At 44.1% G+C, this 13,343-nt stretch overlaps 1 protein-coding gene and 1 pseudogene across 1 annotated transcript in view; both read right to left on the minus strand.

Annotated features, from left to right (window-relative positions):
* Positions 1–13,343, minus strand: part of HMGCLL1 (3-hydroxy-3-methylglutaryl-CoA lyase like 1) — an 826,606-nt gene that overhangs the window by 291,717 nt on the left and 521,546 nt on the right. The window contains exon 7 of the mRNA XM_086926446.1: positions 10,029–10,217. Coding sequence (XP_086782572.1) covers positions 10,029–10,217 — 189 coding nt within the window. The remainder of the gene's footprint in view (positions 1–10,028; positions 10,218–13,343) is intronic.
* Positions 651–1,283, minus strand: LOC147707430 (meiotic nuclear division protein 1 homolog pseudogene; annotated as a pseudogene).

Genomic DNA, 13,343 nt, shown 5'->3' on the forward strand with positions numbered 1-13,343 from the left:
ATGGCCCCAACAGCGCTGGGATGCCTGGCTTCACTTTGGGGGTGCCCAGGAGTGGACATTTCACAGGGAAAAGCCCGGTAGTGTTCCACAGCGGTGTACGTACAGTGCCAGGAAACCACGGTTGGGGTTTAAGTGTGCTTTACAAGTACAAATTCATTTCTTTTTTTTTTTGTGTGCAAGTTTTGGGCATTTAATAATCATTAGAGAGCAAAACTAGGTCAGGGCGTGACTTATCTTTCTCCAACATGCACAGCACCCACAATTAGTAACAGTCAACGTTGCGAACTTGAAATACCAACTGTGCATTTAGAGGAATGCACTATCACAACTCAATGACTCCTGGCCAAGTACTGCTTTTGAGACTTGGTCTCTTAACGCAAGAAAAGTGAACAAAAACCAACAAAAACATTAGAGATTTGTTATTTTCTCAAAATCTCAGATTGATCATGCAAAGCGTTTCAGCAAAAAAAAAACCTGCCATTCATATTGATTGTTTTTTCTAGGTCATAACAATTATTTAATGAGGTGGGCGGTGGCGCGATTTTATTTGGTGTTTTTATACTGATGGACAAGTATAAACAAGCATTCTCCTTCTAGAACAGTTGGAGTGCACACCTCACAACATTAAACAGCGACTCTTAATCACCACTTTAATCTATGTAATCAAAGTCCTCTGGAATTCCAAAAGTTTTGTCGATTTTACTTTCTTCAAATCCAAACTTTCACTTGGCCCACGATTTCACTGCAAATATATTATCTGCCTATCTGTTGACTTCGTTTTTGGCAATCTTGTTGGATTGACGTATTTCTTCAACCACATCTGGGTCACACTGTTTGTATTTTTCCACTTCTGCCTGCAGCTGTTCTTTTTGCTGTCGGAGCGCTGCAAGTTCATTCACGGGCGCTGCACGTTCTTCTGTATCTTGGCGTCCAACTTTAGCTTTTTCAATGCTCTGCTGTAAGACCTTTTTCTTCTGGATGCATTCCGAATTCTGAGTTTCTAGGGTCTCCAACTTGCGCTTTCGTGCATGAAGAGCTTTACTTGGAAAAGCCCAAAAGTAATTTGAAGTTCCAATTTTCTCTGTGTCCACCATGGCATCATCAACTAAGCTTTGTAAGATGTCCTTTACGGACATTGATGTTATTCCTTTTTCTTTGGGTGCAATCTTCTCCAAGTCTTTTAACTGAAAAACATCTTCAGTCTCAAAAAAAATCTCCATCATACGTGCTCTTTTTTCTTCGACGCTGAGCCCTCGTTTTTTAGACATTTCTGAAGGAACTCCGTCACCGGACTAGCACACCCAGCAGCAAACGGCGGCTCGCGTTTCATTCATTTAATTTCAAGGGCAGCGCTCAGTTCTTAGACCATCAACGGGGCACCTAGATCTGCTCATGCCTCATTCAAAACGGCTTTAGGGGGCAGATCATCAAGGTATTGATGGATAAAGGATTCCGGCAGAGCATCATTGGGAGTATATAGCTCGGCATAATAAGTCACAAAGCTAGAAGCAATTTGGGAGGGGTCAGTAAGTGTTTGGCCATCGTCACCGAGGTTACAAGGTATAGTTAGCGGGTGGAGTGCTTGTTGACACAAATGGTGCAGGAGAGAGCTCAATTTATCATCCACTGATAGATTCTGCTGTGCAAGGCCAACCTAGCCTGTATGGCCTCATCAGGCAGCGTATTAGCATATGTTTGTTGCAGGAGAAGAAGTTGGCAGCGAAGCTGCCTGCCGTCTATTCCTCTGCACCTTTTTCAAGCTCTAACAACTGAGCGTCGGTCTGGAGCAATGCCTCCCGATGTTTTATCCGCTGGGCGATGCAATACGAAATATCCGTGCCCCTAATAGTTGGCTTCTTAGCCTCCCAGATAATGTCTGCGGAATGTACCATGCCTAGCTTGTCAGCGAAATAGTCCGTAACTGCCTGACATATGTGCGTTTTATATTGTGGGTCATGTCGATAGGCGCCACCGAAAGGGAGGATGGCCACCCCCAAGCTCAAAGTCAGCACTACTGAAGAGTGATTCGATAGACCCCTGGGTACTATATCCGTGGCTATAATTCAAAAATAATAAGTGGTTGGTATAAATATGAAATCCAGTTGGGAGAAGGAGTCATGGACCGCAGAGTAGTATGTATAGCTTTCTGTAGTTGGGAGAGACATATCGCCCTGGTACCCATAAGATGAGTTTACTGCAGCAACAGGACATCCGTTGCAGCACGCTTGGCCTGTTAAAGTACCACACCTCTTTTAGTTTGATCCAGTACCCCCCGTATGTTCCAACTGACTACATGAAGCCTGCCAATAGGGTCCATCACAGGGCAAAGTATAAGTGTAGGAGCTTGGCCTGTGGTAGGGCATGAAGTCCATATACAAAGACAAGTACGACACAGTACTTGCAACAAAACTTAACAACCCCAAACCCTCCCACACCTGCTCCTCCCAATACCTCAAAACAGCGGAAGCATCTGTCATGGTAGCGATCTTACAACTTCTCCAAAGACCAAGGAATCTCCAAGAAACTATCCCCTATCGTAAATAAAGTTCTCAGATACTGAGAAGAGGGTTGTGGGGGGAAATGTCCCACGTGGGCCTATGAACAATGCATTCAGCCAAGTAAACGACTTAAGTACAGTCCTCAATGCCCACCTTGTAATAGTGGTGAGTCCTGTCAATCATCTTCTATCAGGGATCTGGAGTCACCCGTGATTTGGAGCGGTGTCTCGATCGTGATCTGCGAGTAGACTTTCCCTTAGGTTTGTTCAGCTGCGGTGTGGCTTCTATGGAGGACGACTCTGAGTCAAACTGTGGCAGGGTGTGTGGCCTAGGCTGCTGCTTTTTGTCCGCCCAGGCAAAGACCTCTTCTGGAGACTCAAAGGAAAGAGTATGCGCCTTGTAGACAACCCTCAATCGGGCTAAGAAGAGCAAAGCATACTGGATTTTGAGGTCTTGCAGCCGAGCCTCTGTGGCTGTAAACGACTGGTGACAATGTTGCACCAGTCACGTATAGCCACGTATAGTACAGAAAGATTAGAATAGATTAGAATATGATGAGACTCAAATTGGAGTTTGCCAGCCAATATGGCATGTGCAAGGACAGCATCATGGTCGTGGAAGTTCAAGAGTCTAGCAATGATGGGTCATGGTCGGGCCCCTTGCAGAGGCTTTTGCATCAAGGCGCGGTGTGCACGTTCAATGATAAAGCATTGTGACAGAGCTGTTTGTGGGATTGAACACGCTATCCACTTTGTAAGAAATTGCTCAATATTATTGCCTTCACAACCCTCCAGAAAACCCATGAAGCGAAGGTTATTTCTGCTTGCTCTGCCTTCGGCGTCCTCTGCCCTAATCGCCAGTCTCTTCGTAATGGACTCCAAAGAGGTCACATGCCTCTGAAGGGATGCAACTGTATCCTTTGTGGTTGAAATGTGAGTTTCTGCCTCTGTGATCCTGTCCAGCACTTTGCGGACATCCTGGCAAATGAGCATAACATCCGACCTCACATCTCCAATTTTAGCCTCCAGCGCCTCACGAGACTGCAATATTGCCGCCATCAATGCAGCATTATCATGGTGGATAGAGATCTGGCTTGTTAACTCCGGCACTTGTGCCCCAGACACACCATAGCGATCCAGCATACTCTGCGGTGTGACCTGCAACTTATCTCAAGAAATTTTCAGTGGCAGTATCTGCACAGTGGCCCAATGGGAAATCCGTAGGTGGCCGTGAACGTATCTCTGTCTCCCACCACAGCAGCAGCGTCCCCCAGAGGGCGGAAAGTCGCCACTGGAGTCTGTTCAGGCATCCGTTGTCTTTTAGATTGTCGGGAAGACAGGCGTGAAGACAACCCCCATACAGGTCGCATCGGAACTAGTCCGGCCACTTCTACATGCAAGTACCTACAAACCCCTAACAGGTGTTACTGTTCCGTCCAACGACGTGAGACCACAATACGAGGAGGCCTCTACTGGATCTCAAACAAACAAGTGTGCCAGTCACCTGCGCACTTTGAATGGTGTTTATCTAAGGACTGGAGGGGCAGGGTATAACAGAGCACAGCATAGGTCCTCAGCGTCCAATCTTCCCACCTCCAACACACAGGGCGAGCCACAACGGGCAGTAAAAGGTGGGGGAGCAAACACAATACAGGCCAGAGGGATTGACGGAGCGCTGAAACATTTCAGACACTCACCCCAGTCAAAGATCTGGGTTGAATCCATCATCATTCTTTAGTTCACTTTGCCACCCCAGTTCAGACACAACTATATGCAAATCAGTCTTGACCCTGTGCCTCATGGTAACAGTTCAGCCTGAACGTCCAAGCCATGTCTTCCCAATAGGTGGTGCTCACAGCGCTCAGCCTGACCGCATAGGCACCAGCATCCAGGTTGCCCACTGTGTACCCTCTTCACAACCTCTTCTGGGGAGCGACAGGGGGGTCAAGGATCTCAAACCAGTCGCACCTCTGCCCTACCCTGCAAATGGCAAGTAGGAGTATCACAGAAGAAACACAGGGCAGCAGGGATCTCTGCTTATTTCCGGGGGGGAGGGGGCACCCACAATCAGGCTGCCCCATGCTTCAATCACTGTGGGGCAATACACACTCACCACAGTGGTACCAGAGCACCCACGCTGTGTCAATGTGTAGGGATCAATGCCAGCAGCCTCAGCCTCCTCCACTGTGGCATCTGGGATTAGGCCCCTACTGTGTCTCCTTGTATGTGGCCGCAGCCTCTTCCGGCTCATTCAATGCCATTGCTAGTGTCACCAGTATGTTGCAAGATCCTCCCAGGGCACCATCGCCCACTGCAATGCTGCCCTGGGGGTAACGTTGTCTAATGCGATGGTGTCCAGCATTGGCTTTACCAGGATCCTGTAAGCGCTGCTCTATTAGGGCAGGCTCTGGTCTGCCACCTATCTCCAACCGCAGACCTGCCGGAGCCACCACAAACCCTCATAAGCGGCAGCCAGTCAGTTAGGGGCTGCCCACTTCAACAATAGGCTGCACCCAGTTTCAGGCCCGCAAGGCCCTATATAACGGTGCATGGGTATCTGCAGTGCCAAGGCACACCCACAGGGTCCGAGGCTGCCATCCGATCCGGTCATCCTTGCGGCATGGGCCCAGTCTCTGCTCTGCCAGTCCCCACATGGCCACGACTTTGCTATTCCGTCACTCCACAGAAGACACTGGACATAGGTGGGGGAGCGGGGGTAGAATATGTGCGCTGATGGGCAGGATGATAGAAGGATTATGGACGGGCCCACAGAGCTCGTCTAAAGTGCGTCTGCCATGTCGTACCTCTTGGTGATGCCCACCCCCATTTCAACTTTTTGAGCGAGGTTTTTTGTTGTCGCAGGAGAAAACAGAGACTTGGAATCCTTGGTTGGTGTCGCAGAGATCTCAAGGTATCATTTATTAATTTTTCTAAATCCTTTCTTTGATCCCTTAGAGTTTTTGCGATCCTATTTCCCCACCTGGGGTCCTGGCAGAGTTTTTTTGGGGGGGTGACAAGGCGTTAAGTTCTGGTAGTGCAGCAGAAAAGCGTTCCCAGTTGTTCATATGACTCTTTGTTCCTGTTGATTGAGAATGTAGGAGATCGATTTCTGTTACTGTTAGGGACTCAATATTTTCACCCACAAATTTTATTCTCTTAAAGTTTAAACTGAAAATGGAGCCCAAGGCTGCTTCTGGGTGGATACAAGGAGGCGCAGTTGCTGATAGGAGGGCTTCTTGTGATCAGTGGTCGCTGTTCCCCTCGTCCCCCATTCAGAACCTGAGTATGCAGGGAAATAGTGAGAGACTGACAAACGTGTAATCTATTATGGAGCATATTGAAGGACAATAGTGGATAGCCATGGGTGACCCTCTATGCCAGAGCAGTTCACAGGAGCATCAGGGACTGTGACCTGGTCTGCCACCCCCCTCAGAGAAGTGAGAATGCCACTAGAGCACCAGCGCACCATCATCCGGGTGAGAAACCTGCAAAAGGAACATCACAACCAAACCCACCGGGAGACAAACTGGGAACTTACCCCGCAGGATGAGCTGCACAGGACGTCTGATCACTTAAGCAGCGCGACTGCAAGTGAAGGACTGTGCACCTGCTGAGTGCAGCCACCTGCATTGTGTGTGGCAGACTCACCTGAACTCAGCTGCAGAAACTTTCAGCACTTGTGGATGGGGTGCGCTCTGGAACTCCAGATGTTTCACTTCTGTTGATGTGGGTAGTACTGCTTTCCGGCCTTGAACTTGACTTTAAATTAGAGTCAATGTTGGATCTTAGGATTCAGACCACCAGTGAGGCATACCCTGGATATTAAGGATAGTGAATAGGGAATAACCAGTATCGCTAATTTGAGGAGGAAGTGGGCCAGGGAATGAAAGTTGAATTTTTCCTTTGTGTTGGTATCAGTAAAAAATAAAATACTTTTCTTTTTTTATAAAAGTGAGCATTTAGCTGAACAATGATTTAGTGCTGCTGTTGAGAGCATTTTGAGTTGTGAGCCTGTGTTCACTCCCCTGTATCCATACCTACCCCCCGAGGAAGACTTAGACTGTTCTGACCACGCTTACCCTAAGAGTCAAGTGCACAATGGATACTTGTCCCAGTTACTCAGGATCCATAGTATGCCCGGCCCTGGGACATCAGGAGTAAAATGTTGCAAAACCCATGGTTGGGCTCAATAAACCCTGATTGTCCTGTGGCCATCTGAAAGAGTTTCTGGCATCTCCCATTCCAGGATATTACAATAAAAGGCTCCAGGGAGAAAATTGTTAGAGATCAGAAAAACTTACCCCAGAACAGGAACCAGAACCACAGGACACAAACTTGTATTCCTTCTCCCTTAGGTTGGTTACATGGGAAGGATGCTGACTGTTGTTTGCATTAGTCCTCTTTAGGGATCCTAACTTTTCAAGAATGGGGTTCAATTAAATATTGCAATCAATGCAACGGTTATTTAGAGGTTACTAGTTCAGTAATCAAATATTGACAATAGAAAGATGTGATAAAGAGTTTGTGGCATATACTAAGCTAATAACGGGTCTAGAGTCCATGGTATCTAATCTAGGGACTGCATACCTTGCTGTTGTTTCCACCCCTGTTTTCAGACCCAAAAAGACACCAATGTCTAGGAAAGGCAGGCAAAACTATACTTTTTGGATGAACACGAATAGGGTGAGGATGGGGTAGCTGTCTTGGCAGGGGAGTGGGACCCAGGACTTGCCCACACAAAACCACATGATCTCTTTTGTTTCTGAGATTGATAAATGCAACTCTTGAAAAACACCCACAACTGAAGACTTGGATGCTAAGTAAATTAAGGTTTTGATTTTTAATTTAGTGAGAACAACCCTTCACAAAAAAAACGGAAATTTTGATTCAGCTTCAATTGGCATAACTAACTTTGAAAAAAGAATGACAAAATGATGGCAGAAGCAGATATGTTAGGGTTACTTCACACTATCATTGCAAGAGGTACAAGAGTAAGTTAAATTGGTGGATTTGAGTTACTCTATGAATATCACTTTTGGGGGGATAATGAAACCTTGGGATAGTGGAGAGAATTATACTCCAGCTGTTGAAACAACAGAAAATTATATAACGGAAAAAAGGGAGTTTTTAAAATAAATACTCAAGCTCTATGGATAGGTTGACAGGAAGGTGTAATCTTGCATGATAATGAAATGTTACTACCCCTACAATAAATCAAACTACAGAACAAAGTGAAAGAGTGACCCAGAAGGACAACCTTGATATGCAGGCATATATGGGCATGCTGAAGCATGACTCCTCTCAGATACTTGTTCTTGAGGAACTATTATATTTTTGGCCTCCGATGAGCCCAGGAAGGTTTCAGGTGAATCTGGATTTACATACTCCTTAATTTTCCCAACTATTGTTTACATCATGGTTGAAGGATTCCATAAACCATATTTAATATCCCAATTCTTAGGATGGCTTCAGTTCAAATTAGTTTTTCTCTCCAGATGTACTTCTAAAGAAAAATCTGCAGAGATTTACATTTGTAACCATACCATATATAAAGGACCCATTCTTTTTTTGCTGATAGAGCACCTGCTGTGACTGCCTATGTCTGCAGAAAATAAGGCTTTGAAAAGTTTTAGCGAGGTTTACTTACTTGGACCTCAATCCCACGTACACGTTGAAATCCTAGAGGATGAAATCTCTGTTTACAATGATTGCAACAGAAAGTCATCCAGGAACCCCTTCATATTTATCTCTTTTGCCATTTCTGCAATGTCATAATAATTCATATTATCTATCCATAAGCAATGTTCGAACAACTCTGTCAGTGCTTGGAGGAGCTACGGGTACCCAATCAGGGGTGTTCTGCACCTTCTCGTCCATAGTCTATTTTAAGACAAAATCTAGGTGCTGGTGAAGAGAAGCAAGAACAAATCACATTGTTTTAATTTCCCTTGATGTTTTATCAGTTTTTCATCCAGAAAGGAGAAAAGAATGGCACCATCTTGATTTCCTTTGCAACTGATTCTAGTGTCACCCCTTAATTTTAACAGTGGATGATCAATGATAAAGGGCGCAGTACATATTTGAGTGGGCTTCCAAGAATAAACGTTGTGTTGAAGTACATTCAAAGCTAAACATCAATCCCCGGCAACGTCCACAATGATATGGAAACAAAGAGGAAACAGCCTGTCAGGAATGTTTTGTGCAGGAGTTACCCCTTTCTGCAAAAAACACTCTTTCCTACAACACAGGCACCTTTGCAACATGGTCCAATGGTGCCTGCATTGGTGCTAGGCTGCCAAACCAGCGAACGGTGCAGGGGAAAGGACAGGAATGCACCATATCGAATAAATATGGCTCATTCCTGCCCTTTCCCTGTGAAAAGGGCAGCACAGCACAGACATGTGCTGCGCTGTCTTGCATGACAAATGTCATAATTATGGCCCTATGTCAGTATATATAAATACCAGGCTAATGATTAATTTCACACTTGATGTCTGTTAAATTAAACATGCAGATTGACCTGTATAGCAGTAAGAATGTTGGCTAAAGCCTGGCCACAGGTGTCCTGGCAGTGAACAGCGAGATCACTCAATGGGACTTCTTTCATAACAGCTGCTTGCATTTTCTTCATACTTCCTGGAGTACCCGCTCCAATTGTGTCTCCTAATGATACCTCATAGCAACCCATGTTGTACAATCTTTTTGATACCTCTGTTTACAGTGATTGCAACAGAAAGTCATCCAGGAATCCCTTCATATTTATCTCTTTTGTCATCTCTACAATGTCATAATAGTTCATATTATCTAGTCCATGAGCAATGTTCCAACTCAACTGTCATTGCTTGGAGAAGCTACATGTACCCAATCAGGGGTGTTCGTCCACAGTCAATTTTCAGACAAAATCTAGGTGCTGGTGAAGGGAAGCAAGAACAAATCATATTCGTTTAAATTCCCTTGATGTTATATCAGTTTTTCATCCAGAAAGGAGAAAAGAATTGCACCCTCTTGATGTCCTTTGGAACTGATTCTAGTGTCACCCCTGAATTTTAACAGTGGATTATGGATGATAAAGGGCGCAATGCATATTTGAGTGGGCTTCCAAGAATAAAAGTTGTGTTGCAGTACATTCGAAGCTAAACGCCAATCCCCAGCAATGTGCACAATGATATGGAAACAAAGAGTAAACATCATGTCAGGAATGTTTTTGTGCAGGAGGTACTCCTTCCTGTACAAAAACACTCCATCCTAACAACATAGGTACCCTTACACCATGGTGCAAACGTGCCTGCATTGGCACTAGGCTGCCAAACCAGCGAATGGTGCAGGGGAAAAAGACAGGAATGCACCGTATTGAATAAATATGGCTCATTCCTGCTCTTTCCCTGTGAAAAGGGCAGCACAGCACAGAGATGTGCTGCGCGGCCTTGGACCACAAATGCCCTACATATGGCCCTATGTCTGTATATATAAATACCAGGCTAATGATTTCATTTCACACTTGATGTCTGTTAAATTAAACATGCAGGTTTACCTGGATAGCAGTAAGAATGTTGGCTAAGGCCTGGCCATATGTGTCATGGCAGTGAACAGCGAGAGCACTCAATGGGACTTCTTTCATAACAGCTTCTAGCATTTTCTTCATACTTCCTGGAGTACCCACTCCGATTGTGTCTCCCAATGATATCTCATAGCAACCCATGCCGTACAATCTTTTTGATACCTAATAAAACATACCAGAAAATAAACCTCATTAAGACATAGCTAAAACAGAAGCAATACTATTGGATAAAAAAATCTTGAGATTATTTAGCTTGATAATCAATTGTTTCTAATGATTGTTTACAATGTTATTATGCACAGTGTTCAGCTGCAGAGTTTGAGTGTAAACATAGTGGTAGTATCATTGTTGAGTTCCTGTCACTAAATTGAAACAAAAATGTTGTTCCTCTTGGGTACTTACACAAAACAGTGATATCTGTAAAATTGCCCACATTCACAGTTTAAAAACGAAGGGGCTGATTTAAATCTTGGTGGACGGGTTGCTCCATCACAACGGTTATTGGATATTCCAGCCGCCGAAATATAAGTTCCCATTATATTCTATGGGGTATATGTTTCATCTGACGGGATATCTATCCCTGTTGTGAAGGAGTAATCTGTCCTCCAAGATCTAAATAGGGCCCAATGCCAAAATCAACAAGTATCTATCATACTAACCATCCTTATTTATTAGATGATGGTCATCCAAGTCATAGACCCTTCAAGAACTCAATTTATCACTGATATGAAGTACAGCTAAACCAGTCAACACATGTTTTCTCCTAAATGGTGTTCAGGGCTTTTTAAGGGTTGTTGCACAAAGGTAAGCACTTGGAATAGACCAGATAAAACATGTCAGCTTTTCTGCTCATACAAATACATTTCATGACAACATTAAGAAGACATTAGTAGAAACTCAACTGTGAATGTGGCATTTTTAACTACACTGTGAGACATTTAGTCTGTGGCTTTTGCAAATGCTTCCAAAGGCTGTTGACGGCCACCAGCTTTCGGTTATGTGCACAAGCGCGCATGTCTCGCTCCACCTCTGCAATTAACGCTGCTGTGCACGCATCCCTCGCTTGCTTAGCACAGAGCACATCATCGCGATCACTTTCACTTTCACCGCAATCACGATGACTTTCGATTTTACGACCTTGCAGCATTACTTTTACGGCCAGGTTAGCAAGTTGGGAACACTTACTTAAAGCGTTTGATTTTGTCAAAGGATATTTCTTCGCATGAGGCATACATTAAATATCCCTCAAATGCCAGAGCCAATTTGGATTTTCCCACAACTGTGTTCTCTGTTGGGCATAAACATTGATTCTCCTTTTCAGTCACCATGAAAATACCCGAAGTGTTCACTTGACCTATTCCAAACGACTGTGAAACAACACCAGTTGCATAAAATCGGCAGCTGCACCCTTTGGAGCATTCACAGTGGAACATTCCTTGTGCACGCACAGGACTGGGATACGGTGCCGTGCAATGCATTCCGACAGAGGCTGCTTACAAACACATACTTCCGTTAAACTTTTTATCGTGTGCTCGTTTAAAAAAGAAAATTCCCCAATTGCTGCAAAATGTCAAAAGAGGTCTAACTTTGAACGGACCAGAATGTTCTTTACCCCAGAATAAGTGGTACACCTGGTATCAGGAACTCAGATGGTGGTGAGAAAATACTGGTTCATTTCCTGGGCTAATCGTAATGAGGACCATACTGCAGTATCTGGGGCTGCAGCTCTAGTAGTATGTGACATAACATGTATTCATAAATTACATGTTATGAACTAGAATATCATTTAATTCAGAAGAATTGCATATGGACACCTGCCACCACCTTCCATTCCCTGCACCATTAGAGGATGTGTGTCCCCTCACCTTCCATTTCCCTCCCCTCCTTCTTACCCTTCGCTTCTCTTCCCTTCTCCCTTTTCCCTATTTATACTCCATCTTCCCTTTGTCCCCTTCTCCATCCTCTCTCACCTTCTCCTGTCGGGTTTCCCCTTCCCTACTCTCCCCCTGCCCTTCCCCTCCCTTTGCATATTCCATCTCCCCCAATCTTTCCCATTTTCTTCCCTACCACCCTCTCCCTTCTGTTTTTCCCTCCCCACACACTGCCCTATCCTCTACACCCCTCACCTCCTCTCCTCTCCTTTCCTCGTATCCCCTCTGTTCTCCTTTGATTTTCTTTCCACCCAGCCATCCTTTAAGAAAAAAGGATACATATTAGCACACGCCTTATCAGTCCTTCTCCTTTCGCTGCTTCCGATGGATTCAAAATCATAGATATGCATGCATAACTTTTTTCATTTATTTCACCATGCTCCGTTTGATTTAGATTAATGTAGCACAGAAATCAATTACGTTTTGATGCAGCAAGTTCCATTTACCTCTAGCTCTTACTAGAAATCTAGGTGTCCAGCTTGTTTAAGAATGGAAAAGAATCTATCAAGAATTCTTGACATTATTCTGATAAGTCTGTGTCTGATAACATCAGTCAAGCTTGTTAGACTCCAGGACTAACAGAAAGCTGGTTTCTATACTCAATTTGGAAAGCATAGCTGTCTGAATATGTAGTCTATGTTTTTACACTGAAATCAATAGAAAATTGAATACTACAAAACAGCAAAATACACAGAGCATAATTTAAAAAGCTGGCCTCTTAATACACAAACGTGCCATGGGCAATATATTACTATGACAACAAGATATTGCCTTTTTCATAACAGATGAGCTGGAAAAGCTTGACCCTAGACACAAGCATCTTTTTATATGAAATTGTGCCTTTCATCAATCGCCTTTCTGATAGCTTAAGAAGAGAAGTCACTCGCTGTCACTCAGGAATCTATTTCATTTTTGGGAACTATCTATAGATGCAGGATTGCTTCTGTAGATTTGTAAATACAGGTCTATTCCTTATGGCTTTGACCTTAACTAGAATATTAGTCACTGAAAAAAACATAGGTTTCAGGGGTGTTATAGTTAGCAGGACATTTAATGCGTACAAAACCATTGAAATTCCTCCGTTATAGTTATAACTCGCGCGCCCGCAATCCACTGCAGATGATGTCACATATTACATCATTAAAGACATGGTCAGTGACATCACTGATGACATCACTGATGACATCCCAAATGACATCACTGATGACATCACTGATGACATCATCCGGTGAATGTGGTTTGGTTCGATATTTAAATATATATTATATATATAGCAATCTGTATTGAAAATGACTAGATGTAGAAGTGTCTGGATGGAGGATTTAGAAGCACTGTCATTGACTAAGTGACTAATTTA

The sequence above is a fragment of the Lissotriton vulgaris genome, chromosome 6, assembly GCF_964263255.1.
Source record: "Lissotriton vulgaris chromosome 6, aLisVul1.2, whole genome shotgun sequence".
NCBI lineage: Eukaryota > Metazoa > Chordata > Amphibia > Caudata > Salamandridae > Lissotriton > Lissotriton vulgaris.